Here is a 26,592-nt window from a genome sequence, read left to right on the forward strand (position 1 = left end):
ATCCGTGTGTTGTAAAATGCACAGACTAACGACCTTGCCGGGTAACGCATGTTGGCATATTAATGTGTCTGCGGGGTCCGATATCTACTTAAGATGCAAACAACTAGGTGCCAGTGTTTTAATTACGCCTGTTTGACCGTAATAATGTTCGAGTGTTCGTGTAACTACAAAGTCGGAGCTGCAGGCTGAGCACCTGAAGGCAACATATGTGCGTCGGTGTTTCCATGGTTACATTGTTGTAGCAGCAGAGGAAAATGGGTGAGTATCTAAACCACTTTGCCTATACCTGTTATTTGAATAGTTTAGATAGATTTAGTTTGCTTTGTAAATACAGGGGAAGGCAGGAGATTCATTTACTCGGGTTAAACTGAAAAGTTTTAGTATTTCCCCGACTATAAGCAAACCAGACGACTGCAGCGCCAGCTGTCAGAGTTGGAGCTGATGTACAGCAGCTCAGGAGAAATACACAGACAGTTCTCTGTAGTGTAAAGTGTTGTTAGGTCACTGAGGTTCCGCCGTATGAATGGGACCGAGCAACAATGTTTAGGCCTATCCCTGAAAACACGCTAATAAATAGGCTCTATTAGTGTGTTTTCCTGCTCTGACGCACGTATAACTAATGGAAGATGGCTGTATAATTCTATTATGTGTTCACTTTCGAGGCCCCCGTATTGTTCACGGTGGCTCATACTGCGATCTTCTAGTGGGATTCCTAAATGAAATGTAGCCTATCTATTTTTCTATTATTATTCTATTATTTTTCAAACACTCTCAAATGAGCACGAACATTCTAACATGTCAGTAGTAGTATTACTGTTATTAGAAACACCTGGAGGCCATTTGACTTTTCAACTGAAAAACAGTAAATAACAGTGTACTCTCCCAAGTTACTATGAAGCCAAAGTAATTTGTTACTCAGGAGCGGAACCTTTTAAATGCTGTTCTTGCTGTTTATAAAAACCTGTGACAGTGTGTCATGATGCCTTTTTGAGCTCTGTTTGAAAAGCACTGTTTGTGTTTTGGTTGTATTTCCTGTTTTATTTAGAAAGTCTGGTTTGCCCTTGGTGTCTGTGTTTCACTTCCTGTTGTGTTTACCTCCTTGTTGATTGCCTGCCTCGCCATGATTACCTGTGTCTTGTTACTTCTTTGTGTATTTAGTGTTTTAAGCTCACTTTTTGCACTGAACTCTTAACAGAACTAGCTGACCAAGACATGAACCCAGAACATGTTTGCATTTGAAAGCCTTGAAGAGCACAAACGGGTGTTGCTGTCTGCCTCAGTTTGAGTCACTGTGTTGGGACTCGCCTATAGGCTTTAACCTCTCTCACGCAGCCGGGGGTCTGGTGCACATTGTTGTTGTCAGACAGCCAAAGCTCCAGCTGCACTCCCAGTGCCAGCCCCAGCTCTACTTGCAGTGCCTGCCCCTGTTGCTGGTCCTTTTTCTGCACTGTGACACAGTGTAGGCCAACATTGTCAATGGTACAGTCTCTGCTGTGTCATGTCACAGCAGAGACTGTACCTATCAAGGCAGCACTTAAACATGTTCATTTAAACGGCTTGTTTCTGAGTTTTCCCTGTTATCCCTCATGATGGATGTCAAGCCAATGAGTCTTACAGATAACAGATATATTACCAACCTTCTCTTGTTTATTTCTGATGACAGAGATAAGACCTCCACGAAGCAGACGGTCCACCCACAACAGGGACATGGATAAAGGATTCACACAGGGAAAGATGCACAGTCTGTTGAAACCTGAGGACCAGAGGCACCCTCCATTAGGACAAGCAGCCCTTGCCAACCTGTGGGGCTCTGTGGAGTCAGACACAGAGAGCTTGGCCCAGGAGAGAGCGCACCATAAGCGCCATGGCCATTATGATTTCCTACAGAATGAGAGTGCTGATAGTTTAGATGAAGGTTCAAAGAAAGAGGAAACTGAAGATCTTCAAATGTATGATAGTCTAGAAGTAAGAACACACACCCATGCAAAGAACAAGAACCCTGTCCTTTTGCAGACTGAATATTCCGAAACTCAAAGAGATGAAAGAGAAGGAAGAAGGTAAGCTGACCTATTTTCTTTGTTTGATAAATAATAGATGATGTTACAATTAAATGGTGTCCAAAGCATCTTATGCATATCTGGCATCAGTCTGGGCCAGAAAATGGAAAAATAAAAAACACCACACATTTCCAAGCTGCCCTAGAGCTGCACAACATGACATACATTTTACATACATGTATGTCATGTATTCAGTTTGGCCAGTAGATGGCAGCAATTGTTGGTATTAGGACAGACCTGAAACCGCTAAACTGAAATGTTTTATTTTTTTGTGTGAAAATAATAATAATAACAAAAATAACTAGTTTTTAATGACAATTTTGTTTTTCACACAGAGTGTGAAAGCTTCACATTAGTGCCTGTGAAACCTTGTATATCACAATAAATCTATAAAGGTGTCATAATATAAAGCACTCGGTGTGAGATTTATGCCTGACCTTGTTCATTTTTCCTATTGAACCAAACTCACTTTCACTGTCTGTGGCAAATTAATTAAAATTAAGCAGATAATAGTGCTGCTTAGATGGAACACAACAAGGAGAATAGCAGCAGCAATCAAGCCTTCTACTTTGAAACAGCACAGGGATGACAAAGGATAAATAGCCTTCATTCATCACTTCACAATAAAACGGTGTCAGTAATTTAATGAGATGCAGGCACTGATGGTACATGTTGCGGGAATGGCCTAATTCAGGTGCTTTCAGAATAACAGCTTTCATTTGAGGGAAATTTTTGTTTTGTTTGGGTGGATCACAATAAGTGGTCACTCATGCTCCATTAACAAGGATCATTGTTGCTGTAATGGAGATCTCTCTCTTTTGAGGGAGCAGGCATCTCTGGTGAGGACAACGCCACAGCTGAGTTTGCTCTCCTGCCTGTTTCTCTTTCCTTCAGACACTGACACATAGTCATTTCCCTCTGAAATAGAAAAGGGTCGTTCTCAATTTTCCTGTCATTAACCCGCGCTGATTGATGCTCAGCAAGTGTGGGTCGCCTTCCAAAGTACATTGTTTCAGAGGAAAATGACCATGACATATTCTCACAAAAGGCTCCATTTCATAGAGGTGAGGCAGTGGACACAGTCCCATTCCCATCACAGTCCTCTCTGCTGCCTCCTCAAAGCGGGTAATCCTTTTCACACAATGCCACTGCATAGTTTACAAATCCAATGCCCATTCCTCATTCAAGCAAAAGATTTCTATTTAGGCAACTCCTTTCATCCTTCTTCACTTTATCTCACACCTATCTCACTTGAAATATTACCAAAGGACTTTGGAGTAGAGTCTGTATGAACGCTTTTTTCATTTTCCCATTCAGTGTTTGTCATAATATTTCACTTGCTATTGTATTCCTGTGTCTGTATTTTGGCCAAGAAATAATAGGCTGCAGTGTTTTGCCAGTGTTAAAGGCATCACACCCAGCTGCATGTTGTCTATAATGCATTCTCCAACTTGTTTGAGTCTGAGTCATTAGAGAGACATCCCTTACCCTTTTGGCCTCATCGAAGTGAAGGGCCCTACACCAAGGCACCCCCCCCCCCCCCCCCCCCACACAATGCACAACATCACGGCAGGAGAATTAGGCTCCCCTCGTCCTCCCAGTAAGCACAACAAAGAGGCTCTCTGCCATTTATTTTAATGAGATCTTTTCATCACCATCAGAAAGAGCATTTTAGTCTGCAATTTTCAAGCCATTTCATAAGCTGAAAATTGCCGTTTGTGAACCATTCCCCCGCTAGTAGCTCTCAAATACACTCTCATTAGTGAGCCTGGAGGTGAAAATACGAAAATTATCTGTAAATACATGCTCATAATCTCCCTCATCTGTTTCAATTTCAGAAGTCTCTGTTAAGGCCTAGCTCTCTTTGTTTGAGGGCATCATCATTCTAATAATGGTGTAATGCCTCTTGTTGCTTTGACCTCTCGAGAAGGCCGATGTGGCTTTCAGGCATCTGTATAAAAGGATATGGATGTTATTAAAATGCTAATAATTATGGACATTATTAATTTGTGCTTAAAAAGCTTATAGTTGTAGACACTTGTTAGTTGAATTGATTCTGATTTTTATTGGTTTTATCTTCCAGCCTGCTGTCCTCTGATGCCTATTCCGACCTCCGCTACGATCCCAACTGGAGGACCAACCTGAAGGAAGCCCATCGCTTTAATGAGAGCCCATATAATTCTGTTGAGGCACTTTACAACAACTCCAAAGACACATCCGCTCAGTCACATGGAGACAGAAAGGGCCAGGTTATAAAAGGAGGCTACGTCGTTGTGACAAGTCCGGCTCCTGTGGTGACTCCTCATCTGGCCGGCTTTGAGTCTGATCGCCCATACTGTTTACACCCACAGAATGATGCAGTTAGTTCAGCAGAAGCTAACGTTTCAGTGCCGTGCAGCAGTTCCACTAAAGATGAAAGTCACAAAACCCAGCAGAGGACATTCAGAGAGAAGGGTGAGAATAGCTGTGACAAAACTGATGAGAATACAGGCTGGCCTGAGCTGACAGAGGGCTTACAGTCTATGCATATTCAAGAATATCCCCAGCAACGACTGAGACACACACAAGGAGCACAGCAAAGGAGCACATCCCCATTGAGGAGTCCTAAGACCTTTTCCAATAAAAAGCCAGAGAGTCTGATGGAGGACATCGTGGAACGCAACAAAGTAACTTTGGGACGCATCGCATCCAAATCTGGCTCCTATCTGAAGGCACATGCACTTAAGCAGGAGATTCCTCACCACGTGAAAAAGGTCTGTATAGAAGTTCCTCTGCAAAGCTGATATCTTTCAGTAAACTCAGTTGCAGGTTGCAGTTATAGAAACAGACACCAGGAGCTGCACTAGCATTGATAATGTTTTTTGCCCCATCAAGCCATTGTTACACATGATCTGAGATTAGAATGGGCTGGAGAATATGATTCAGAAGTAACAAACTGGGTTGACAAAAAGCAACATTTATGCATTAGTTATATTGTATTTAAAACATGTGTTTAAACACAGGGGCCTGCTAAAGGGTCTAGGTAGTGCTGTGCACTGTGTACATTTGTATAGGTCTGTATTCAGCGTGCACTTATGTAATAAGAGAAGCAGCCAAAGGGCAGCATATTTGCTCTTCAAAGGTTATTCTAATCTTGCAGACAATATTAGGCAGCAGCTGAATGCAGCTGTTCCCCTAAGCAAAATAAGATTCTTTTTTCTCTTTTTTCTGCATCAGCTAAACTTATGCTCATTTAGTAATATTATTGGTATCTTCAGTGTATGTCTTTTATTGTCATTGTATACAAAAGCCAAGAGAATATCCTGTGTTGTTTCCTTTGACCTAGTCTGGAAAATTAATTTGGCAAAGAAGCATAGCGGTTTGTATCTGCCTTCTCCTCCACCATATAAAAAGAGACATGTCTGGCTATGCAGTGCTTATTATTGGTTGATGTGTACAACAAGAACATCAGAGACGCATGGTTACCAATAGGCTCTTAGACATCCCTGCACCTGGCACAGTGGCATAATTGGTCAGGATGGCCCACATTCCCCATTTGTCAGGCCACAAGACTGTTTGCTGGCAATAATACCCCCAACCTTGTTCACCCATCTGAGCCCCAGCACGCTACAATGTCTCATATCATCACCATTTACATAGTCAAGAGCCGTTAGCTTTGTGCAATGGTAAACAGAGCCAGAGCCTTTCCCTCTCCTGAACCCTTGTGTTTTGTCATCTTCCCTCTGAATTCGCTTATTAGTTTTCCATTGCCCTATCTCCCCAAAGACGAGTCTTACTTAATGGGGGACACAGGGCATAAAAGAGAGGGCAGCAATTTGCATGAAGTCTATTTCCTGTTTCAAAGGATTAGTCTTGAATTGGGGTGTGTTATGACAACAGTATCATTTATCAACAAAGCTTATAAGAGTTAAAGCAAATAAATAAATGAATGAATGAATAAGCAAATAAAACGGTGTAATATGGGATCTAAATAAAAACTGTGATTGATGTGTTTATAAGGACATGTCGAACTTAAAATATTTTACACATCAACACCAAATTTGCATGATTTACATTTTGATTTGCTGACATGAATGTAAAGAGGTTTCTTTAGAGGATTATTGAAAAACAGATTTAATTAAGTAACTCTGTGGGAAGCACTCAAAAAAGGAAGACACATGTTTGTACAGTGTCATAATCTTTCATCTCGGTCATTTTAGCTCATTTAGCTTTAGAGCATTTGTGGTCATTTCAGGAAGATGCTTGTGGTCACATACAGTCAATAGAATACTGAAGATCAAACATAAGCATCTATTTTCCACCTTCAACATTAGGTTGTTGGAAATTGTCAAATCCATCCATCTGTCCATATTTTTAACCCACTATGTCCTGTGAGAGGTATCTCCCGGACAAATCATGGGAGTAAAACAACCGGGCACACTCACACCTATGGCCGATTTTATAGTCCCCATGCACGTCTTTGGTATGTGGAAGGAGTACCCACACAGACAGCCTGAAGATGTGCTGAACTGAAAGGCCCCAGCCAAATCTGAACCTACTTGCTGTGTGGTGGTAGTGCTAACTACTGAACTGCTATGCTGCCTGAAGATGTAATATAGTAACAGATATACATTTATTATAAGCGCTCAACTTCTGCCCGCTTCTTCCCCCTCCCTGTCAGGATCTCTTTGTAAAAGATAGCAATGCTCTATGTACAAATCACATCAGTTTCATAAATCAATGCAAGACCAGACATGCTAGTTCTTACTGGGCCCTTTTAAAATAGCCCATTTGGTCTTTTGAAGAAAGCGGCCATCTGAAGGCAGCTTGTGATAATTAGACGTGTTATTAAATGTACACAATTTCCTAATGCAGCAAATGTTTAGCCTGGCCAAGTGGCAGAGCGGCGGTAGCAATGATTGGCTTCATCGGGGCTCGGGCCTCCTTTGATAAAGACAGAAGTAGGAGATCAATCTTCTGCTATTGCACTCAGCCCTCAGAGTCCCCTCTCCTCTTGCAGGCCCTCACTTCAAAGCCAGAGGAACATAATGTACAATCTTTTAATAGCTTTAGACCAAAGCTCTGGGGAGCTCTCTGCCACTGTATACCCTGCCTCAGTCTAAACACCTAATCAAGATTACCTGGGCTGGCCACAATAGCAGCTAAATGCAATTCAAGATCCACAGCCCCTTTGAAGTCTTCATTGCGAAAAGCAGATGTTTCCTGGGTACAGGAGGTAATACAGCTAGCCGCAATTGCCAGACTTTGTTGTGACATCGCTTCTCAGAGAAGCAATTACGGGCCTTCCAATTTAGTAGAAAAGATATTACACAGCTTACCATGCTTAAAATGCAATACATACTCGATCATTTGTTCCAGCTGATTGGGATTTTTATAATGGCTGACAAAAGGCAATGCAAGGGGCTGTGGGTAAAGGTGAGAGGTTCAAAGTGTTTGTGTGAAACATCAGTGGTCACTGACACCTGCTCGTTTGTCATCTGTAACAGAACCCATTTCATCATTTACCAAAATAATGACTATTGGTGTAAAGGTAAACACAAAACAGTACTGAACAGGCTTTTTAAAGGGCTAGTACGGCTCCATTGTCATAGGTGTGTAGCTAATGGGTATGATCTGTGATAGTATTCTTTAATCTTGCCTTTAAAATGTTAGTAAGGTACACATGAGCTCACAGAGTCCTTATATACCTGCTTGACATCATCCGTGAGGTCCCAAAATACCACAAGGCCCTAGTGTGTTGCAACAGTTTTGTACAATCCGCTTCCCCTGCATGCACAGCACATTCCCATATAGAGATCCAATGCATGCCATATGTTACCTAGATGGTGATTGGTGTGGCATGAATACAGTCTCTGGATGTATAAATATCTTAGTTTATTAAATAAATAGAAAACCAATAGACAAAGTTTTAAATCAACATATATTGAAATATCTGTTTGTTTTTTCGTTACTTTTTTATTTGCAACAGTATAATTAAGTAGATTATAATTTGCAAGTTAAGGTTATAACCACACCTTATTATTGAGGAAGAAGTAGCCATATGCTGCAGAATTTTTTTTTGAAATAAGACCATTTCTATACATGCTATACTTTTAACACACAGAAACATACATATTTAAACGGCTTATGGATATATGTATCAATATGGGAACTTTTTCTAATTTCTAATAGGGCGTAAAAATAGTTTAATATATGCACATATATGTTTTTGCTTTTTATGTCTATATATTTTATGCATAAGTACAGACATACAATTATACCAGGAAACAGGAAAACTTCTGGAGTTAAACCCCAGAACCCACAGGAAGAATGGCATCTTTTGACAGTTCCTGTTGGCTTTATTTCTAAGCCCTGGTGGTTGCCATTTACTCACAGTTTTCACAAGCATCTGCCAAATGAATGTAATGTGAATATTCCTTTTATATTGAAAAGGGTCTTTCTTTCTTTAGTATAATAGTACAGCTGCAGGCAAGCCATCACAGACTGTAAGATGCAATCACAAACACAGTATTGATGAATGTGTTACAACTGGATCCACTCATTCTTTGTGACCTTCACCTATTCATGCTCACAGAATTAGCAGCATTCAGTGAAAAAGTCCTCAGCCTGTCAATACTATTGATCTACCCAGATGGTCCTCTGCCACTGAGGGAGTCCTAAAGTTAACTAAATGATTTTCATTACAGCGTTAACAGAACATATTTCTACGCTACAAATGGTACATTAACACTTACTGAGACAGTAAATTGATGTAATACAAAGTGGTCGATGAGGACAGGCATTGATAGTAATGGATGCAGTATTGATACTGCTGAGAAGGTGTTGCTTTAAGTGGATTTTGGAGAGATCCTCTGGCTCTGTATAGTCCTGTGTCAACATATTGCTTTGTCGTATTCTGTCTCACATACCACTCAGTAGTCACAGATCAGACCACACCCATCTTTGAACTTGGATTTTATTTTGATGACAGCTACTCGCCTTGAAGGTGTTGATCAATAAAATGTCTATACAGAGAACTCACTGTATGTAGATGAATAACAGATAAACAGGGTCCAATGCTCATGTTCACGTGATTGAAAACTAATATATATTTTCAATATAAAGTTGACATTTACATGTCATAAGTATTGACATTACACACCACACACATTAGCAGAATTCACTCTACCTTTACTGTAAGGAAACAAAAGCACGGTTATTTCAGTTGTGTTACACTGAATATTAGCTAAAATTCTGCCCTATTGTGTCTAGAGGCAGGTGTAAATATGTATTTATTATCACACCGCCTCAAGATGACTTCTGGTTGTGCCTCTCTTTATGCAAAGTTGTGATGACAGTGACTATATGACAAAATGTTAGAGTTTAAACACCTGACAACTGGTCAAAACCATCCTAGCCTTACCTAAACCTAACAGTAAGTATGTCCATGAATGCTATTCCTATAGCTGGTAGTAAAACGGAGGGACTGGATTGCATTGACATTATTATTTTGAGCACTCAAGTGGCCACCCTAATATTGCCAAGCAGGAGTGTAAATATTTCCCTTTGGAATGGGTAAAGCTGGTGTTTGCAAAATCAGCAGCATTACATGCATGAGACACACGCTCAAAGAATAATTTGGTCAGATCATGCAAAGACGCACAACAGTCCCTCTTACCCTTGGGGGAAAAATTGGGCCTCTCAAGTCAGCTCATGTTTGTTGTTTTGGTGGTGTAAATGGGTTGATTTTCAGTTGATGCTTTGCCCTCCACACCACCTTCAGAAACAGGCCAAGCTATACTTTAGAGGTTACCATATCTCCCAGAAATGCAGATGAGTGTAGTCTGCAGGTGTTTGTGTTTGTGTATGAATAACAGGCTTAAGTTGTGTTTTCATGTTGTTGTCAGATTTTGGGATTTAACACAGCACACTGTGTAAACCCTTCCTGGCCGACCTTTCCTTTGACATCCAACATCAATGAAACTTATTCTTAAAATGTTAATCCTATTTATGCTCCAGGTCAGTCAGGTCAGTAAAGGGAAGAAAGCCGAGCAGAAAGAATACCCCAACCCCTCTGGAAAGCAGCAGCCTCCTGTCCCGGAGATCAAGACTGAGCATGAAGACCGTCTGGGCTCCCCATTAGCAGGAAATCCAGCAGTGGTGACTTCATTGCAACCCTTTTCCCCTGCAATCCACCTCAACATCCACCTTAATTCTCCATCCCACTTCCTACCACTGCTCCAGCAGACAGGCCAGGATGCCATCATCAACTTAGCAGGTCTACATGGTCATAGGCATTGGAGCCCTGCTTCTGAAGCTGCCCTATCTCCAAGAAAGTCCTCCTTTATTTCCCCGGACAGGATGCACACACAACTTCAACATCACATCCTAGAGTTTAGCCCTGCACAGTGGCAAAGGTGAGCCAACTACACAGATTTTTTTTAAAACAATGATGTTACATATTTCATTGTTTGTGCCAATAATTATGTATTTCAGAACAACTGCCTCACAGTGGCCATCAGCCTCTGAAGGGGAGGATCAGACCGGAAGACAAAATGAGGTTCACACCAAGCGGTTTGCACAAAACCTCTTCAGGACACCCACTAGCACTTCATCGCAGCCCTCTAGACCGAACTTGGTCCTGCCCCCCATAGGAAAGTCAGTGATGAGAAAAGGGCCGGAGGGGACCTCCGGTCAGAGTGTGGAGCACATCCATAGAAGCAGCTTTGATGGCTACCTGGGTCAGATGAAGAAAGAGAAGCAAATGAAGGCAAGAGTCACTTACAAGGTTAGCATGTCTGTGGCCTGCACTGTCCACTCTGGTTTTATTTTTAAAGGAAAAATTGCACTGAAATTATAGTAACATCTCATTCACCCCCATCATTAACCAATATACAGCCAGACACTATTGAGTCACCAGCATTCAGTGACTAACAAGAGCTTGTTATCACTGCTGTCTATATACAAAAATTAAATGTAATTTATTCACTTGTGTTAAACAGTGGTCACACACACTCAACACATACTGAATAATCACATTTGAATTTAAAAAAAGGACACATTATGCAGTTTCACCTTACAAAAGTGACACATGAATTCTTCAATTGAGTGGCATTCCCCCCTTAATCCCCACGTACACGAGAGGTTACACAAATAAATGCCCCTTTGAAGTCCCAAATAATCCCCTCAGCTGTCTCCAAGCAGGGACTGCTTAATCCAGCAGGAGTGTTCTGGTGACTGAGGGCACAAAACATCAGGTTAATTGTCTAGCTCCACTAAGATACACTTAATTGCTATAAGATGATGACTATATAAACCACAGAGCTGCAAGCCCTGAAAAGCCATTTGAAGATGTGTTAGAGGATAAGGTGATTAAAAGGGAGAGAGTCTGTGAAGCGCAGGGCCACTAAAGATGCCCATTTGCATTTAATGATTTGGCTGTTGTTGTCCTGGTTTGTTAGGCTGCGCGGTGCAGGTGGGTCCTGAGTAGTGACTCAGCCATGCTTGTGTTTTTTTTCTGCAGTTGCGTAGACAAACTAATTCAGCTATTAAGAAGGGTTTCCATACTAAAATGTAAACAGTAGTAACTGAAGGCTGAGTGATATTGGATTTTATCAGACCAATACCAATAACTGGTAGTAAAGTACACCGTTGCCCATAAAGTTGGAATAAGAGAAAAACATTGTGATTGTTTATTACTTTTATTCATAAGAATGCAATCAACTAGCTAGGATGTGCTGCTTACCATGCTGAGAGTTTTATAAGCAATGGAATGGAAGCACTCCAACTCTGTGATGAAACATAACCAAAGCATCGTACTTTTGGTAAAAACATTAATCAAAACAAGGACTAATATGAATACCTGAGTGGACTCATAAAGTAATGTTTCATACCAGTTTACAAGTAACTATTGAGTTATACGGACACAAGAAAGGACAAAGAGTATGATTAAGTGCTTAGGGTTGTACCAACACTGGAGCCTTCACATCGTCCTCCTGTGGTGCCCACCACTCCCCACCTCTTGACCTCCCGTCTGTCTCTCCATGTTACCCGTCATGTCTGACAAGATTACAGGCTCAATTTGTAAAGCAGCCTGGCTGAAAGCAGATGAGCGTGACTGAGGAGAGAGAGAGGGGCTCAGAAAGAAAGGTACCCTGTTGTGTCCATCGCTTATGGCTGAAGCAAACTGAAATCTTTCTCCCAAAAAGCAGCCAGTACAATCTGGAGTGATTAGCTCCTTTTGTCTGTGGCAGCCTGCAGACTGCATGTACCCATGTAGACACAGCGTGTAATAGAACAAGGACAGTACAACTCTTTTTGCTGTTTTGTGTGGGTACTGAGTTTATTTGGTAGTTGGGTAGCATGACCTAGTTAGTCACAATGTAACCTGAGGCTCCAAATGGCTTGTTACTGTCTGGAAAGTTGTGCTCAGACCAACGCGTGGTCGATAATGAACCTGCCTGACATATGAATGTATTTTTCAACATCATCCAAACGTGGTGCAAACCACAAAAGTCTGAGTAAGGAGTAAGGACTTTGAGTAGCTTTTAATTGCAGCTGGATTTGGCCTGAAACATCCACTGGTTAAAGTAATTGTTTGCTCAGGTCCAAGCTTGGTCGGATAGGTTGCTATAGGCTGGGTTGAGGTCAGTGTGGCTCTGTGGCTTATATTATACACATATAGTATGTCAACACTGAAAGTATGCCAAAGGTGATACGTGGGTTTTATGGATAAGCAATGGAAAGTAGGTGTTATTGTGTCAAGAACTTTCCATATTATAGGTCAACATACTCCTTTTGATCACATTGTAGAAGGATGGAGTAACCTCCAGTACCTACGCTGTATTGAGGGTAGACTACCACATTATTGTGTGGTATATAAGCAGCAGTGGAAGTCTGTATGTCTTTGTGAAGTTCACAAACAAAGAAAAAAGAAGTAGTCTTACAAAATATATGGTAAAGACAGTGTCACTCACATCGAGGCTCTGTCTGGTTGTGTGGACTGCCAGGCATTTCTCTATCATTTGATGTGTTTTTCTCAATGTACCATTTGAACCTAATGAGAGAAATCAAAATGGAGTAAAATTGCAGTAGAGGATTTATTGTTTGTGCCATGGTGCTATCTTCACAGCCATCAAAACAAATGAAGTCCATGCATCACCTACACAAATAGCTCAAGGCTTCAGCTACTGACAGCTTTCAAAACTCTCTCTCTCTGTCTCTCCGTCTCTCTTTCAGGCATACAGTTTGAAAGACTACAAACAGCTGAGGTCAGATATAAAACTGCAAGGCTTAGGCCCTGACTACTCTGCCATGGAAAAGACAGTAAGTACTCATAAGAAGACATCTCCACTGACTCACACCATGTTCATTCATCCAAAAGCTGCAGAGATAGATACAATGTTAGTGTTTTAATGTGCATAAAAATATTTTATTATTGCCAATACAACAAATACAAATGTTAACCGAGGTGACTCATTTCAGAGCTTTTAATTCAAACATAAGATACAATAATTTCCTCACATATACATTCTTCACATACAGACGCACACCTGCCAAACTGCTTTGTAGCAGATAGAAACAAGCAGAGACACATCTGCCATGTTGGCTGCCTTGTTTTTTTACATGCTTATATTCATCTTATGAGGAATTACAGATTTCTTTCTCCAATATGAAACAGAAATCCATCGGCTTTTTTTCAAAGCCTCTATGGCCTTTAATCAGTTTTGTAGCCCAAAAAGAGAACATGGTACAGGACAACAAAATATGGAAAATGGATTACAGAGTATCAGTGTAGCCATTTGTTGCTATATTATCAGCTGTATGAAATGATTCTTACGGAAACAAATGAGTGTTTATTGGGATAACAATGATTATGATGATGCTCACTAATGACCCTCTTTCATTTGACTGAGTTCATCATTTGAAGGTTTTCAAGCTATCGCAGAGATAACATTATATTTACAAAGAAAATGAATGGCGCCCTAAGAAGTTAAGTGCTCTTTGTGCTTTGATATTTAGTGTCTTTTGTTAATCCTCGGTTGTAAAAAGTGAGCATGTTTGGCCAATTTACACTAGGTTGAGCCCTGTGCATCCCTAGGGTCAAGGCCTATTAGTGAATGATATGTGTAAATGTTGATAGGCTCACTGAATGGCTTGCTGTGTTTGGTTTTGTTCGGCTGTATGGAGAGGCTCTACCAAGGGGATACACAAAGAGAAGAGCCTTAAGGGAGAAATGGTTTGGTTAATTAAAACCCCTTTTATAATCTGCTTCTGTTTCCCTCTCTCTCTCTCTCTCTCTCTCTCTCTCTCTTACCGTCATCATGCTGAGAAAATGAAACGACAGAAGCTGTATTCAAATCTGATCCGTGAGCAGAACAAAACGATAAGTAGGATTCCCTTTCCTCCAACCAAGGACCCGGAAGGCAATGACATGAAAGTTCCCAGGATGAAGGTGTGTGTGTCTTCATTGTGTGCATGTTGGTGTGAACACTGCTTCAAAACAAGCGTGTTTCTGATAAGGAGGTGCTAGTGCTTCGCCTTTGTGCCTAAACATCGACTAGGTTAGAAGTGGACTAACAGCAGCCAGAAGCTCGCATGTAGAGCCGAAAAACCGCTCTTTACAAAAACCTATGGATGGAAGTTTGATCTTCTGAGCTGTTATTGGAAGAATCTCCTCCACCATGTCTACCTCAGTCATTGCCACTTTCCAACATAAATGACTGACCAATACGTCATGTAATCCTTGTGATTATTCTACACCTGCAGAGACTTGGCATGGTCAACTTTAATGTATATTTAAATGTTTTTCATACCCACATTTTTTCAGCAGCACATTAGTCTTTATGGAGTTTCTGGAGGAAACATTTAAACCACAGCTTGCATACAGTATTTAACTTTCTTTCCTCTTTCAATCCCAGGCCTTGGAATACGCCAAGACCATAGTCAAACCACCTGTACAGCCTAAACCAAAGCAGACAAAGAAACACCAGGCTGAAGACTTCACTGGGCATGCTCCTTTCTTGCACGGCTTGGATATGTCCCAGCTGGCCACACTGGAACTCCTTAGACAACGGCATGAAGAAGAAAGGCAGGCTGTGGCACTCTTTAGGAAAGTACATGCTGTCTGAGGCCACATGCACAGTTTACGGGAAAGGGCATCCAGTCAGATTCATCCTGGTCGAGCATAACCACATCATTGCTACATAAATTCTCAGACGTTTCTAACATTAACACTGTGCTTCAGTTGCATTGGTGCAAAGAGAAACTGACCAGATAGTTCCAAACCTTCCACTTTCAGGTTAGCAGAGATATTTGTTAATATTGTTGTGAATATCAGTCTGATGACTTCTACAATGTAATAATTATTACATTGCTTCCTGACACTAATGTTGTCCTTGTGAGTATGTCTTTTATACGTACATACATATACATATATATATATATATAGTGAGCACTTTTGCTAAGCAGGAAAAGCTTTTTGTTTCTGAAAGCTCCTCAGTGTACTCTCTGTACCTTCAGGCAGGAGTGTGGGGCCTACTGGATAGCTTATCTTCCACACAACTTCCAAAACACAACACAAATAAAAAATATGCATAAAAAATATTTTTTTTCAACGCAATCGCCAGAAATACCTTTGCAAAATTTTTTTGACTGTTTGTCACTTAAAACAACATTTAAGAGGCGAATAAAAGATGATCAACTTTTTAAAACATTTTCTAATGAGAAACTTCAGTTGTTAATATTGTGTGAGGTTATTTTGAACTAGCACTAGACAATTAAATGGACTTCAGGCACTGTTCAGCTGAGCTCAGGTGTTTCTGTGTATAGGAGTGGTAAGCCAGTCTAATAAGGACAGTAAGTGGTGTTTTTTTTACAGTTTTATCTGTGAATGAAAAAAAGTGTCTTGAACCTTAGGACGGGGGCTGCACGTTGGTGCCACCTCACTGCAAGAAGGGTCCCAGGTAAAATAAGGCCTTTCTGTGTGAAGTTTGCATGTTCTCCTCATGCCTGCATGGTTTTCCTCTGGGTACTCCAGCTTCCTCCCACACACCAAAGACGTGCATGTTTGGATAAGTGGGTACTGAGTGAATGGTTGTTTGTCTCTTTATGTTAGTCCTGTGACAGACTAGCAACTTGGGTAGCTTGGGATGGGAACCAACTGATCTAGGGGCAGAAGCTTCTGAAGGACAACAGAAGAGGTGACCATTTTTAAGCCTGCCTTACCTGATGAAAATGGTTGTATTTGTTAGACTGATACAAACACTGCTGCAGATAACGAGCACTGCTTTTGCTAAGTGGAAAATGTGGGTTGCCTTGTTGATGGTCATAGCAGTGGTGATAGATATGATCAGACAGTGCTGGACTTTAATTCTGAGTAATGGTTCTTAATTTCTATATATTTAAACTGCTGCCTTGTACATTTTTTTATTTTTTATATATTCTTGTAGAATAAATTTGTATCTAACGGATGTTGAAGCAAATATTAAGACAGCTGGGGAGCAGGTTTTGAAGAGCAGTGAAAGGCGTTAAACACTTGCTCCTAGTAAAGGTTTTTGTAGCTGAACCTCTTTATATTTACATGCTCAGTCCATCTGTCCAGTCTGATGTTACACTGTTAGGCAATGGGGGCAGGATAATAAAATAAGAATAAAACAACAAACTCATCCACGCTCTCCTTTCTCTCTGTCTCTGGGTTACAGTTAAAACTGCTTCGATAGAGGATGGTACTTTGAAGCTCACCTGATCTGCTCCTCGTCCTGCATGTTAGAGCCATGTCTAACTCCACCCCAACACAAAACACTCTCAAGCAGCTCATTTTACTAATTGAACCCTCAGATCATTATCAAAGCACTATTTACCACTGTGCAATATTTTAATTAGATTATAGTCTCTATTTAACCCATCATGGACTCTTTGAAGCTCTGTGTTTTTAGTGTTAAGTCCTCAGATGCGTGGTTGGAAACAAATGGCTGAGCCCTTTTTAATTTAATGAGAATCACTGCCTATCTAGACCGAGTCTCTTTGCATCTTTTTTTTTGGGCCCACCTACTCATTTTTTGCCATTGAAATCCAGTTAATTGAAGGAGTCTTTCAGCGCTATACATGAAGGGGGCTAAATTAGCATCCCTTTCTGCCTATTGGGAAGCTAAGGCAGACGTGAATGCTTTGATGTGAGAAGCACGCTTTCAGTAGGCGGCAGGCTTCCTGAAAATGAGCTGATGGCCCTGCTATTAGGCCCAAATGCAGATGCGTCCATGTGTTGCAAAACGCTTAATCTTTTAATTGATCACCTTGTGCATGGCCTGTTCTCCACAGGCTCTTTTTTCCCCCTCTGCGTGTTAATCAGAATCACATTTTGAAGATGACATGAATTGCAGGATAGGATGGTGAGTCCAGCACAAAGGACCAGATCTACATGTTGTCATGCACATTCCCAACCCGATAAAGACTGTTTAAGGTCTTGACAGGTCTATGAATAGCTCATACACATATGAATAAGTGAAATAATCATGAAAAACTGCCCTTTTTATCATCACAACAGAAGTACAAATAGATTCGTCATTTGTGATTTTAGCCATAAGACGAATAAATAAGAAACAAAAGTGATAAAGGACTTTCCACTCCTACACTGGGAGTCCTGCTGCTGCAAATTCAAACCCTGAGGCCGCACAAGGATGAGCTAAAATAATTCAAATTTACTTCACATATACAAAGTAAGGAATTAAGTGTAAAACTATACTGCTTGTTTTTGTCTCATTTTGTCACAATCTTTATTAAAAATTCTTTGACATATGTTTCTTTAACAGTATAAAAATGAAGTGTAATGAAGGGACTTTGGACTTGTTAAATAAAACAAAAAATGTAAATCTCTCGCTATTTTCTGCACCAAAAAAAATAAATAATTAAGATTTATGACTAAATCCTTATCTTGTAACATATCAGAATCAGAATCAGAAATACTTTATTGATCCCAGGGCGAAATTGCTTATATATTTTTACATATGTTGTAGTCATTTATTTATTTTTTTATAACTCAAAAATTCAAAAAAATAAAATAAAATCAAAAATAAATAAAAATGAATTTTGTTCTGTCTGGCTGTAGAGCCTCACTGATAATACTCTATGTTTGTAGAGCCTCATATGTTCAGTGTTGTAACGCACTGAAAATAGCCTATAAAGCGCGCAAACACTTGTGTACAGTTGTCCTGTAAAAACTATAATCCTTCCATTTTACTGGAAACACTCTGACTATCTCCCTAACATCCCTGATGTGTGAAAATACAGGAGGTGTTCGGCAGTCTGGAGATGCGTTTTAAGCGCGCTTCTCTGCGCGCAGCGGGCAACATGAGCGGTGATTTAGCAGAAAACACGCAGAGCTGAGCTTCTTAATACAAACATCTGGCCGTGGTAACAGGATCACATGTTCTTCTTGAACAGTAAACCTGCTTTGTATTTGTTTAAACGGCTTTGTAAAGCTGCGCTGAGGGGAAACGAATAGTGAGGGTAAAACAACAGAACAGACGGACTCGGCACAGATTCATTATGGGCTACTGTATATATATGTATATATAGGCTGTATGTATTTACAAACAGAAATGTCAATGGCAGTCACTGAACATGTCTTCGACCAAAACTTCATTTACAAAATTTCACACAATATGGATAACCGCAGTGTAGACACATTGGAAAATTAAAAAAAGTAACATGAAAATGTCCTTTATGATAAAAGTGCAAAAAGGATGGGGCAGCACGACGCGTCTATATTACAAAGCGAAGAGCGTATTTATAGTCATCTGTACACATTAACTGTCAGCAAATAAAAAAGACAGGTATAATAATAATAATAATAATTTGTGTCAGACATAACACAAAAATAAGGATATCGGCAATTGTAAAAAAAGGATTTTGCATGTTTGAATAATAAATATTAACACTGTATAGCCATGTCCTTATTTTAAAACGTTCATAATGGAAGAAAAAGAAAGTCAGTGTTATCTACCTATACATATACAGTGACGGTCGCTGCTTAAAAGGATGCAGCCTACTATAGTAGATGATCCGGGGAGCAAATATCATCCTCGATATCCACATCGTCGTCATTTTCCTCCAGCATGTACGAGTCCGGCTCCAGGCCTTGTTTCAGCTCCTCCGAGCTCTTATCGTTCAGTTCGCTCTCGCTGGAGTTCTCCGCGCACCGCTCCAGCTCCCCAGGGGTCTTTCGCTCGTCCTGCGCTTTCCTCAGCTGCTTCTTGTGCTTCATCCTGCGGTTCTGGAACCACGTCTTCACCTGTGCGCGGGGGAAAGGTAAGATTAAAAGATGGGGACAATGTATGCAATCTATCTTCTTCTTCTTATTAGTAGTATTTATTTTTGTGTTTTGTAGATATTAAATAGACTAGAGAAAACATGAAAAACATTTTTTTTGTATTTATTATATTTATTACAATCAATTGGTCCGTTTAAGTAAATTACTATCCTCTCCATGTGGATAAAATACCCTATACTATTTATTCATAGTGTATTTTAGAGAGACACCAGACCGTAATCAAAGTGACCCTATTGTCTCATGCTTCAGGTGTGTGTGTGTGTGTGTGTGTGTGCTTACCTGTGTCTCGGACAGGCTGAGCGCCGTGGCCAGCTCCACTCTCTCCGGTGTGGACAGGTACCGCTGGATTTCAAAGCGCTTCTCCAGGCCGGACAGCTGCGAGTCGGAGAACACCGTCCGGGCCTTCCTGCGTCTGCAGTGCTTACCCGGTAACTCTGCGTGGTGCTGGAACAAGGCCGGCATCTGCATCCCTGCGGGTGATTTTTAAAGATGATATTAAACTCTCCTGTGTTGAATATTAGTGTAAACAGGTGGTTGAGGTTTTGTCTATATTTTCGTCAACATGTAACGCTGTTCGGATTGATTTTACGCAGCAGACACATGTGTAGAAGTGTAGTCTACATTTAATCATTTTAATGCAACTGAAGAAAAGTTTAAGAAAAAAATCAAACAGGGATCCAACTTTTCAGAGATCCAATCATCAACCACTCCGCTATCCTCTTTTTTCTTTATTCACCCTTCACTATAGGCAAACGTTAGGGGAATTAATATTTGTATTGGTTTGCTGATTCAAAGTCTTTCCTCCTGAATGTGTGCCACATGCTTCCCTCGGGCCTTCCTCTGCCACAGAGGCTCTCCGTGCTTACCTGACGTGAAGAAGTACTGGTGATGTTCTGGCTTGTGCAGAGGATGGTGCGGATGGGGCGCCAGAATCGGGGTTGGCATCAGTGGGTATCCATACTCCAGGATGGGCATCCGGGAGGCCAGGGAGCTGCAGAACGGCGAGGGGATGACCTCTCTGAGCGGTTTGGGTTTGTGTAATAAAATGTCCTCAATAAAAAACGACGTGGACCTCTGAGTGGGCGCCGCAGACGCGTAGTTCATACTCATGGTGTTAGTTTGGATTTGTTATTTTCTTGCCTTTAAACCTGCATCAGCATCTGCCTATTTCCTCCTAAAATGTCCCAGGCTTAAATGCAGTCTCTGTGTGTGATCAGTGAATGACACTACGTGTTACACAGATATCGGTGGGAGGGCACATCTCCAACAAGTATTTATTCAGCGAGAGTAGAGGGTTGAAGGGAATGGATTTGCGCCTCAGCCAATAAGAGCCTTGGATGGGTGGAGGGGGATTGTGCGGAATCGCTTCTTCGCTCTGATTGGTCGGCGTTCGGAGCTGATGGAAAAAAGCAAACAACAAATTCCACATAAACAGAGCACCTGCGACCGCACCAGAGTTCGTTTGGAAACAACTAAAAATCCAACCCAGTATCACCGCAGAGAGAGGCGCTTACCCGGTCTCCTAGCAACCACACAGAGTTATTCCTTATTTAGCCCAAAATATAGTTAATCATACTTTAACTTCAGTTTGGTACTTTTAACAGTTTAAAGATGTGTTTGGGAGCTCGCCGTGGGTCTAAGAATATTCTCTGCCAGAATTTCTGGTCTGTGTTGTGTTTGGGATATGAATATTATATATTATATTATAGGCTATAATCTTGGTACATGTTAATGTTATACTCATATAAAGTAATTTTGTCCTATAAAAAATAAAGTTTTTCAAAATAAACAATAATAGAATAGGGAAATAACATGGAGTTTATGTCACTATGGTATTAGTCTTACATTTCACACACACACACACACACACACACACACACACACACACACACATACACGCGCATACAACTTCAATTGTCCAAGAAAATTCCGTGAAACTTGTGCGCTCTTCGTGCCGGTGACTGAAGTGATGTAGCGGTGTCACAGGAGGATAGGCTGCTGCAGGTCTGTCTAGCAATTCTGCTCAAATTGGCTGTAATTGTTGGTATTAAAATCTGGGAGAGTACAAGTGCCGCTCCTCTGCTCATTTATGAAAGAAAGCGGTGCGCTATAATTTGTTGATATGGTGTTGTCATCACATTTCCAATCAGCCCGGTTAATGTGAAAGTGTCTTAATGTAGGCAGAATTCACGCTGCAATGCTATTAGGCAATTAAGGCAGATGTTAGAGCGGAAGTTGTAATCCTTGGGCTGGAGGACAGGATTTCCATTTGATCAGATGGAGGGAGAACAAATTAATTACTGTGGAAAGCGCTGTTCTGCTGCATTCGTTTGCATAGGTTTGTATTGAATGGACGCCCATAATGTAAATTAGAATAGATGCACTCAAATCGTACGACTGAGACTATTCCTAATGTGCCAGGGTACACTATTTGTATGCATATTTAACATGTTTTATTGCAAGAAAAAACTTTTAAAGATGATACCAAAGCGGATGGAGGTAACCTTGCTGCACCTGACTGTGCGTCAATCCTCCTTTTTCTTTTTTGAGACATGGATAATACGTTGCTTTTAGCGGAAAAGTAGAAAGTTAATTGGAACCAATGGTGATAAAATCGTCTTCAGGATCCGCTCTTGAGACGCAGTTAAGCGGCTTTTTGAAGCCATTTCATTAAGTAAAAAACAATTGAGTCGGGGTAGCAGTGCGTCACCGCGTAAGTGGCACGTTTGGATAAGAGGTGTGCAGCAGTACTTCGACTAATACCTGGCTTATGGCTGTCAAAGCAGCCTCGCAGGCTAGCACACAAAAGAATAACGGGATGCCGAGGAGGGGATAACCTTCCTACATGCAGTGGCAGAACGAAAGTGTGTGCACATCTCCAAAAAACACAACAAAACAAAACAAAATAATAATAAAAAAAACACTTGGCATATATTTTCCCTTCATATGTATTTATTTATTTTCCTTCAACACCTAACAACCGCTGTCCACCATCTTTCAAATTTTGTTTTTAACATAATAGGCTACTAAGCGCAAAATTCAACCAACCAATCTTGGATAAAAATGATACAAACGAAGAGCCTTGTTTTCCATATATATATATATATATATATATATATATATATATATATATATATATATATATATATATATATATATATATATATATATATACGATGGTTATAATGATGATGATCTACTCTCAGCCTTCATGCAGCTCCCATCATGCTTTGTGTCTTCTAATGAGAGGTAGCGCTCCTTGGGCATTCATGCATCCGATAGGCGCACATGTAGAATATACCTGGAAAAAAAGAAGATAGGTTCAAATGAAGTATTCAGATTTAACTGAATATGAATCAGAGATTGTTAATTTACAATTACATACATTGTCTATTATGTTGTCACTTTACAGTTAACGATGAGAACACAAATGTTAAGGTCTATGTTAAGAGCACAAGTGATCTTTACAGTCAATGTGGTGTTCAGTCAATGTACACCGAATGCAAAACCCATAGAGATTCATATTTTTATAGAGATCTTTCTTTCTTCTTTTTCTTTCTGCAGCATTGGCACACCTGCAGCCATCAAGAGCTAGAATGATTAGTAATTTTATTAGATGGTCCTAAAATACAGTGAGTACATACAAGTGCATTGAGAAAAGGCTTAAATCACAAACTGTAATGAAAAGGCAAGTAGCAGAAAATTATGTCTGAGCTCACTATTGGAGTGCAGTCAGAGATTAAGATATTTCAGTTTGTATTTTTGAAGGAACAGAAAAAAAGCTGTTTGTCCATAAAAGGATTTACCCATACACACAGTTTTCACCTATATTCCTTTGTTTTTCATTTCAGAAAATGCTAAAACACTGGATGCTGTTTCCCTCTGAACCATTTTCACATTCAGTGTAGTGAAAAGCCTGCTGATCAGCAGGTACTGCACAGCATGCTGGTAGAATGACAGATGAGCTCTTACTAAAAGCATCACTTACTGATAATGTCACATCATTGATTCAGCTGTTTAACTATAGTTAACCCGCATCTGGTTTGTATTGTGACTGTCACTGTGCACATGGAGTATGGATACTAAAAGGCGTTGATGCTGTTGATGTTTACCTGAAAAGAAGGTGAGGACCACTGACACCCAGCCAATGATATATGACCAGGAGAACCTCCAGTTCCCATAGCGTTTCCCATAGTAGTTAATAGTCACACCAGTGTACACAGCCATTGCTAGAAACACTAAAAAGCCTGAGCAGGAGGAAAGGGAAGGAAAAACGTAAAGACAACAATCTGAAAAAGGTCTACAAACACAACTGAGGGTTTTATTTTTTGGGGGTATTTTTAATTGTAATTTATTCTCATGCAGAACAAATTATATCATTTGTATTGAATGCAGGCAAATTAGGCAAAACAAAGCATCTAAAACAGGAGCATAATGAAAGCTCTCACTCATGAGTGAGAGCTTTCATATACACAACAAGCAGATGTGCTTTGTTGTGAAATTGTGCTGATAATGGAATAATTAAAACATGATTGTTATTATTTTTCAGAAGCCCCGGTCTCAGCGGTTGGTGGTTGCAGTCAGACATTTCAAATTAAGAAGGCAGAAAAACAATACTTACATGAGATGAAAAACAATATGCCTGCAGCAAAGGTTTTGTCGAACCTGTCGAAGGAGGAGTAATGGATGAAGGCCATGATGCCAATGATGATACCAATGAAACAGGCCAGGAGGGAGAGGATCATGAAGGCACGGGTTGCATCTAAGTGGGCTGTGGACAATGTCAGAGGTCAATAGGAGTCAGCGGAGGGTTTGGTGCAGGTCAGCAGAGGTGGATGATCCAAAGTTGCCCTCATCAGGTCGTGTTAACAAGCCAATAGGAGGAAACATCAACTACTAATTCTGACAAAGATGTTAGCAGTTTGACCCTCAATGTGATTTGCAGTTCAGTATGAAAATAGCATTCTTATTTTTAGGGTGTAAGGTACGTATGTTTTTGTATTCTTGAAAAATGTCTGTGTAGCATTAGGAAAAGACACTTCCACATCCCTTTGCCTTCTGTTTTGGTAGCTATAGTCAATCAGTCACTATCATCGTCATTAAATTCCACCAGCGTCCAGGCTTCTCATTCTGTACTGCAGTGCATGAGAACAAGAAATCTGCAATAAATATTTTTTTTTTAAATACAAAATATGATTATAAAGATGGTAAATGTGCTCACACAGACTGATACAATTTTACCACATATGGTGGTGCATATATTGAATTAACTTGCACCAGATTTGTATATATTTATATACCTGCAGTAAATCTTTACTAAATATGGTAAAACACAGTACAGTCCTAATCTGAAAAAAGCTCTACAAAATATCTTACACAATTTAATGTAACTGAGCCATAAATATCAGTGGAACTGATACATAATCTGCAGTAAATCTACAAACATTTTAGAAAATCTGGGGAGAAGTCATACATAAAATTGATCTGCACAAAATCTCTACAAAATTTACCAAACATGGTGAAACTCCGAAAAATGCTGAAGTAAGTAGAGTTTTCCAGTACAAAATGTACAAAATGAGAACATAAATAAACTTCAAAAATACAATACAAACGTTTTCTTAAAACAGCACCTAAAGCTGATATAAATACAGCTGGTGATGGTAACATTAGGTTTCGTGGATGCATCATTGATCAAAACTTCTTCATACTTCTTTTGTTTAAATTAAACAATATCATTCCATTAGGTTTGATAATGGAAATCCTTCCATGATCCGTAGCAAAGAAATGTTAACTGCAGTTACAACTGATAGCCACTAGGTAAAAGCCTTTGGAATGATGCAGCTACACCTTTGAAACCTTCACCAGTCAGTAGGTTCATTAAATGATCCCTTAACAACTGCAATCCAGCTAGTCACCGCAGATCCTCTCTTGACACCTACCGATGCTGTCATTGTGTGGGAAGCATTTCCCCGGCATACAGTAGCGCCACAGGCCCTGGTGCATGTAGTTGCTGGATTGCCGATATTGCATCCAGTAATCGGTTGCTGTGGAAACAATCAGGAGGATGTTCCCCATGCCTGCACAGAACAACCCTCCTCCCATAAAGCTGTACATCCTGCACCTGCAGACAGAAACATAAGGTCACTTTGCATCAGCAGTCAGAGGCAGGAGGCCCCTTCCTCTCTCCACCTCACACCACACACCACTTCAGGGAGAGAGGGTCTAAGTGTCAGTAATTGCGTTGTAATGAACATATTATTTCTGCTGGATTGAGCTGTGGGGTCACCTATGTGTGTACGCTCCACTTCGTTCTCTAGGAGATCAGTCCCTGAAGATGGACTTTACATACACCCCTACCCCCAAAGCACACACACACACACACATGTCCAGCCTCTATCGAGACCAGCTTTGATACTTGATACATCTATTGCTCATTGTTCCACCTGGATGCAATATCCTGCAGCCCTCCTCTCTGTCTCATGAAGAGCTGTCATGGGTTTTTTTGGGGGGGGGGAAAGGATGATAGATAGATATATCTTGTTATGTCTGAAACCTGAACGGGATGCTCATTGAAGAGCTCTGTGTATTCATTGAAGAGCTCTGTATTTCTGTTGGATCACATTTCCTCCTGAGCATCCTCTTTGGCAAGTTCCAGCAGCTGTCTCAATCTAAATCAAAACACTTTTAAAATCCATTTGATCTCCAGCATGCAAAAAAAAATAAAACAGGAAAATAGTCTCAGAATGTCAATGTTATGTGGCTTTTAGAAAATTGTAATATTTGATTTAGAAATCAGACAAGACAGACCGGCAGATTTAAAGGATAGCACATCTAAAACCAGCTGTTAAGCTAATTTTCCTTTCATTCAGGGGAGGCCTTGAGTGAGCATAGCACTGACCTCAAGGCTGACTCTTTCCTCTCAATCACATCGCTCAAACTTTCAACAGAGATTTCTCAGCAGTCACTTCCTGTAAAACACCTTAGAAAACTGACCTGACAAGTTAAAAAAAATCCGGAGTTTCACCATTCCCTAATGCAAACCCTTTTTCTTTTAGAATTCACATTTTCTCTCTGCATTTGTTACCCAGTGGGGGGGACGGGGCGGGGGGGCCTCTAGAGAAGACAGGTCTTATTGTGTTTTTATTCTCCACGCTGCAGACACATCCACACATAAGCTGTTCATTTGTTCCTAATTGGTTGTGATTGAAAACATTTGTCTCCCCTGAA

The 26,592-nt window shown here is 40.5% G+C and overlaps 3 protein-coding genes across 3 annotated transcripts; 1 reads left to right on the plus strand and 2 right to left on the minus strand.

Annotated features, from left to right (window-relative positions):
- Positions 1 to 1,707: 1,707 nt before the first annotated feature.
- jhy (junctional cadherin complex regulator) lies at positions 1,708 to 15,224 on the plus strand. The gene is made up of 7 exons (XM_028422253.1): positions 1,708 to 2,057; positions 4,141 to 4,810; positions 10,056 to 10,453; positions 10,533 to 10,832; positions 13,283 to 13,361; positions 14,383 to 14,490; positions 14,957 to 15,224. Exons 1-7 carry the CDS (start codon positions 1,708 to 1,710, stop codon positions 15,164 to 15,166), a joined length of 2,115 nt encoding a protein of 704 aa, XP_028278054.1. The 3' UTR covers positions 15,167 to 15,224.
- A 3,859-nt stretch (positions 15,225 to 19,083) lies between these two features.
- On the minus strand, positions 19,084 to 20,475 carry bsx (brain-specific homeobox). Its single transcript, XM_028422115.1, has 3 exons — positions 20,232 to 20,475; positions 19,645 to 19,835; positions 19,084 to 19,326 (listed from the first exon to the last, which is right to left on the minus strand). Exons 1-3 carry the CDS (start codon positions 20,473 to 20,475, stop codon positions 19,084 to 19,086), a joined length of 678 nt encoding a protein of 225 aa, XP_028277916.1.
- Positions 20,476 to 22,604: 2,129 nt separating this feature from the next.
- lim2.1 (lens intrinsic membrane protein 2.1) lies at positions 22,605 to 25,479 on the minus strand. The gene is made up of 4 exons (XM_028421873.1): positions 25,305 to 25,479; positions 23,987 to 24,136; positions 23,478 to 23,612; positions 22,605 to 22,666 (listed from the first exon to the last, which is right to left on the minus strand). The coding sequence occupies exons 1-4, from the start codon at positions 25,477 to 25,479 to the stop codon at positions 22,605 to 22,607; spliced, it is 522 nt and encodes a 173-aa protein (XP_028277674.1).
- Positions 25,480 to 26,592: the final 1,113 nt, after the last annotated feature.

This window comes from Parambassis ranga, chromosome 14, assembly GCF_900634625.1.
Source record: "Parambassis ranga chromosome 14, fParRan2.1, whole genome shotgun sequence".
NCBI classification, from domain to species: Eukaryota; Metazoa; Chordata; class Actinopteri; family Ambassidae; genus Parambassis; species Parambassis ranga.

Coding starts and splice junctions, on each gene's coding strand:
- bsx (XM_028422115.1), bottom strand. CDS start 20,475: ATGAGTATGAACTACGCGTCTGCGGCGCCCACTCAGAGGTCCACGTCG. Junction 19,836..20,231: donor CCAGTACTTCTTCACGTCAG/GTAAGCACGGAG, acceptor AATCACCCGCAG/GGATGCAGATGCCGGCCTTG. Junction 19,327..19,644: donor TCAGCCTGTCCGAGACACAG/GTAAGCACACAC, acceptor CCCCGCGCACAG/GTGAAGACGTGGTTCCAGAA.
- jhy (XM_028422253.1), top strand. CDS start 1,708: ATGGATAAAGGATTCACACAGGGAAAGATGCACAGTCTGTTGAAACCT. Junction 2,058..4,140: donor GATGAAAGAGAAGGAAGAAG/GTAAGCTGACCT, acceptor TTTATCTTCCAG/CCTGCTGTCCTCTGATGCCT. Junction 14,491..14,956: donor TGAAAGTTCCCAGGATGAAG/GTGTGTGTGTCT, acceptor TTTCAATCCCAG/GCCTTGGAATACGCCAAGAC.
- lim2.1 (XM_028421873.1), bottom strand. CDS start 25,479: ATGTACAGCTTTATGGGAGGAGGGTTGTTCTGTGCAGGCATGGGGAAC. Junction 23,613..23,986: donor CATATTGTTTTTCATCTCAT/GTAAGTATTGTT, acceptor CCTCCTGCTCAG/GCTTTTTAGTGTTTCTAGCA. Junction 22,667..23,477: donor GGTCCTCACCTTCTTTTCAG/GTAAACATCAAC, acceptor CTTTTTTTCCAG/GTATATTCTACATGTGCGCC.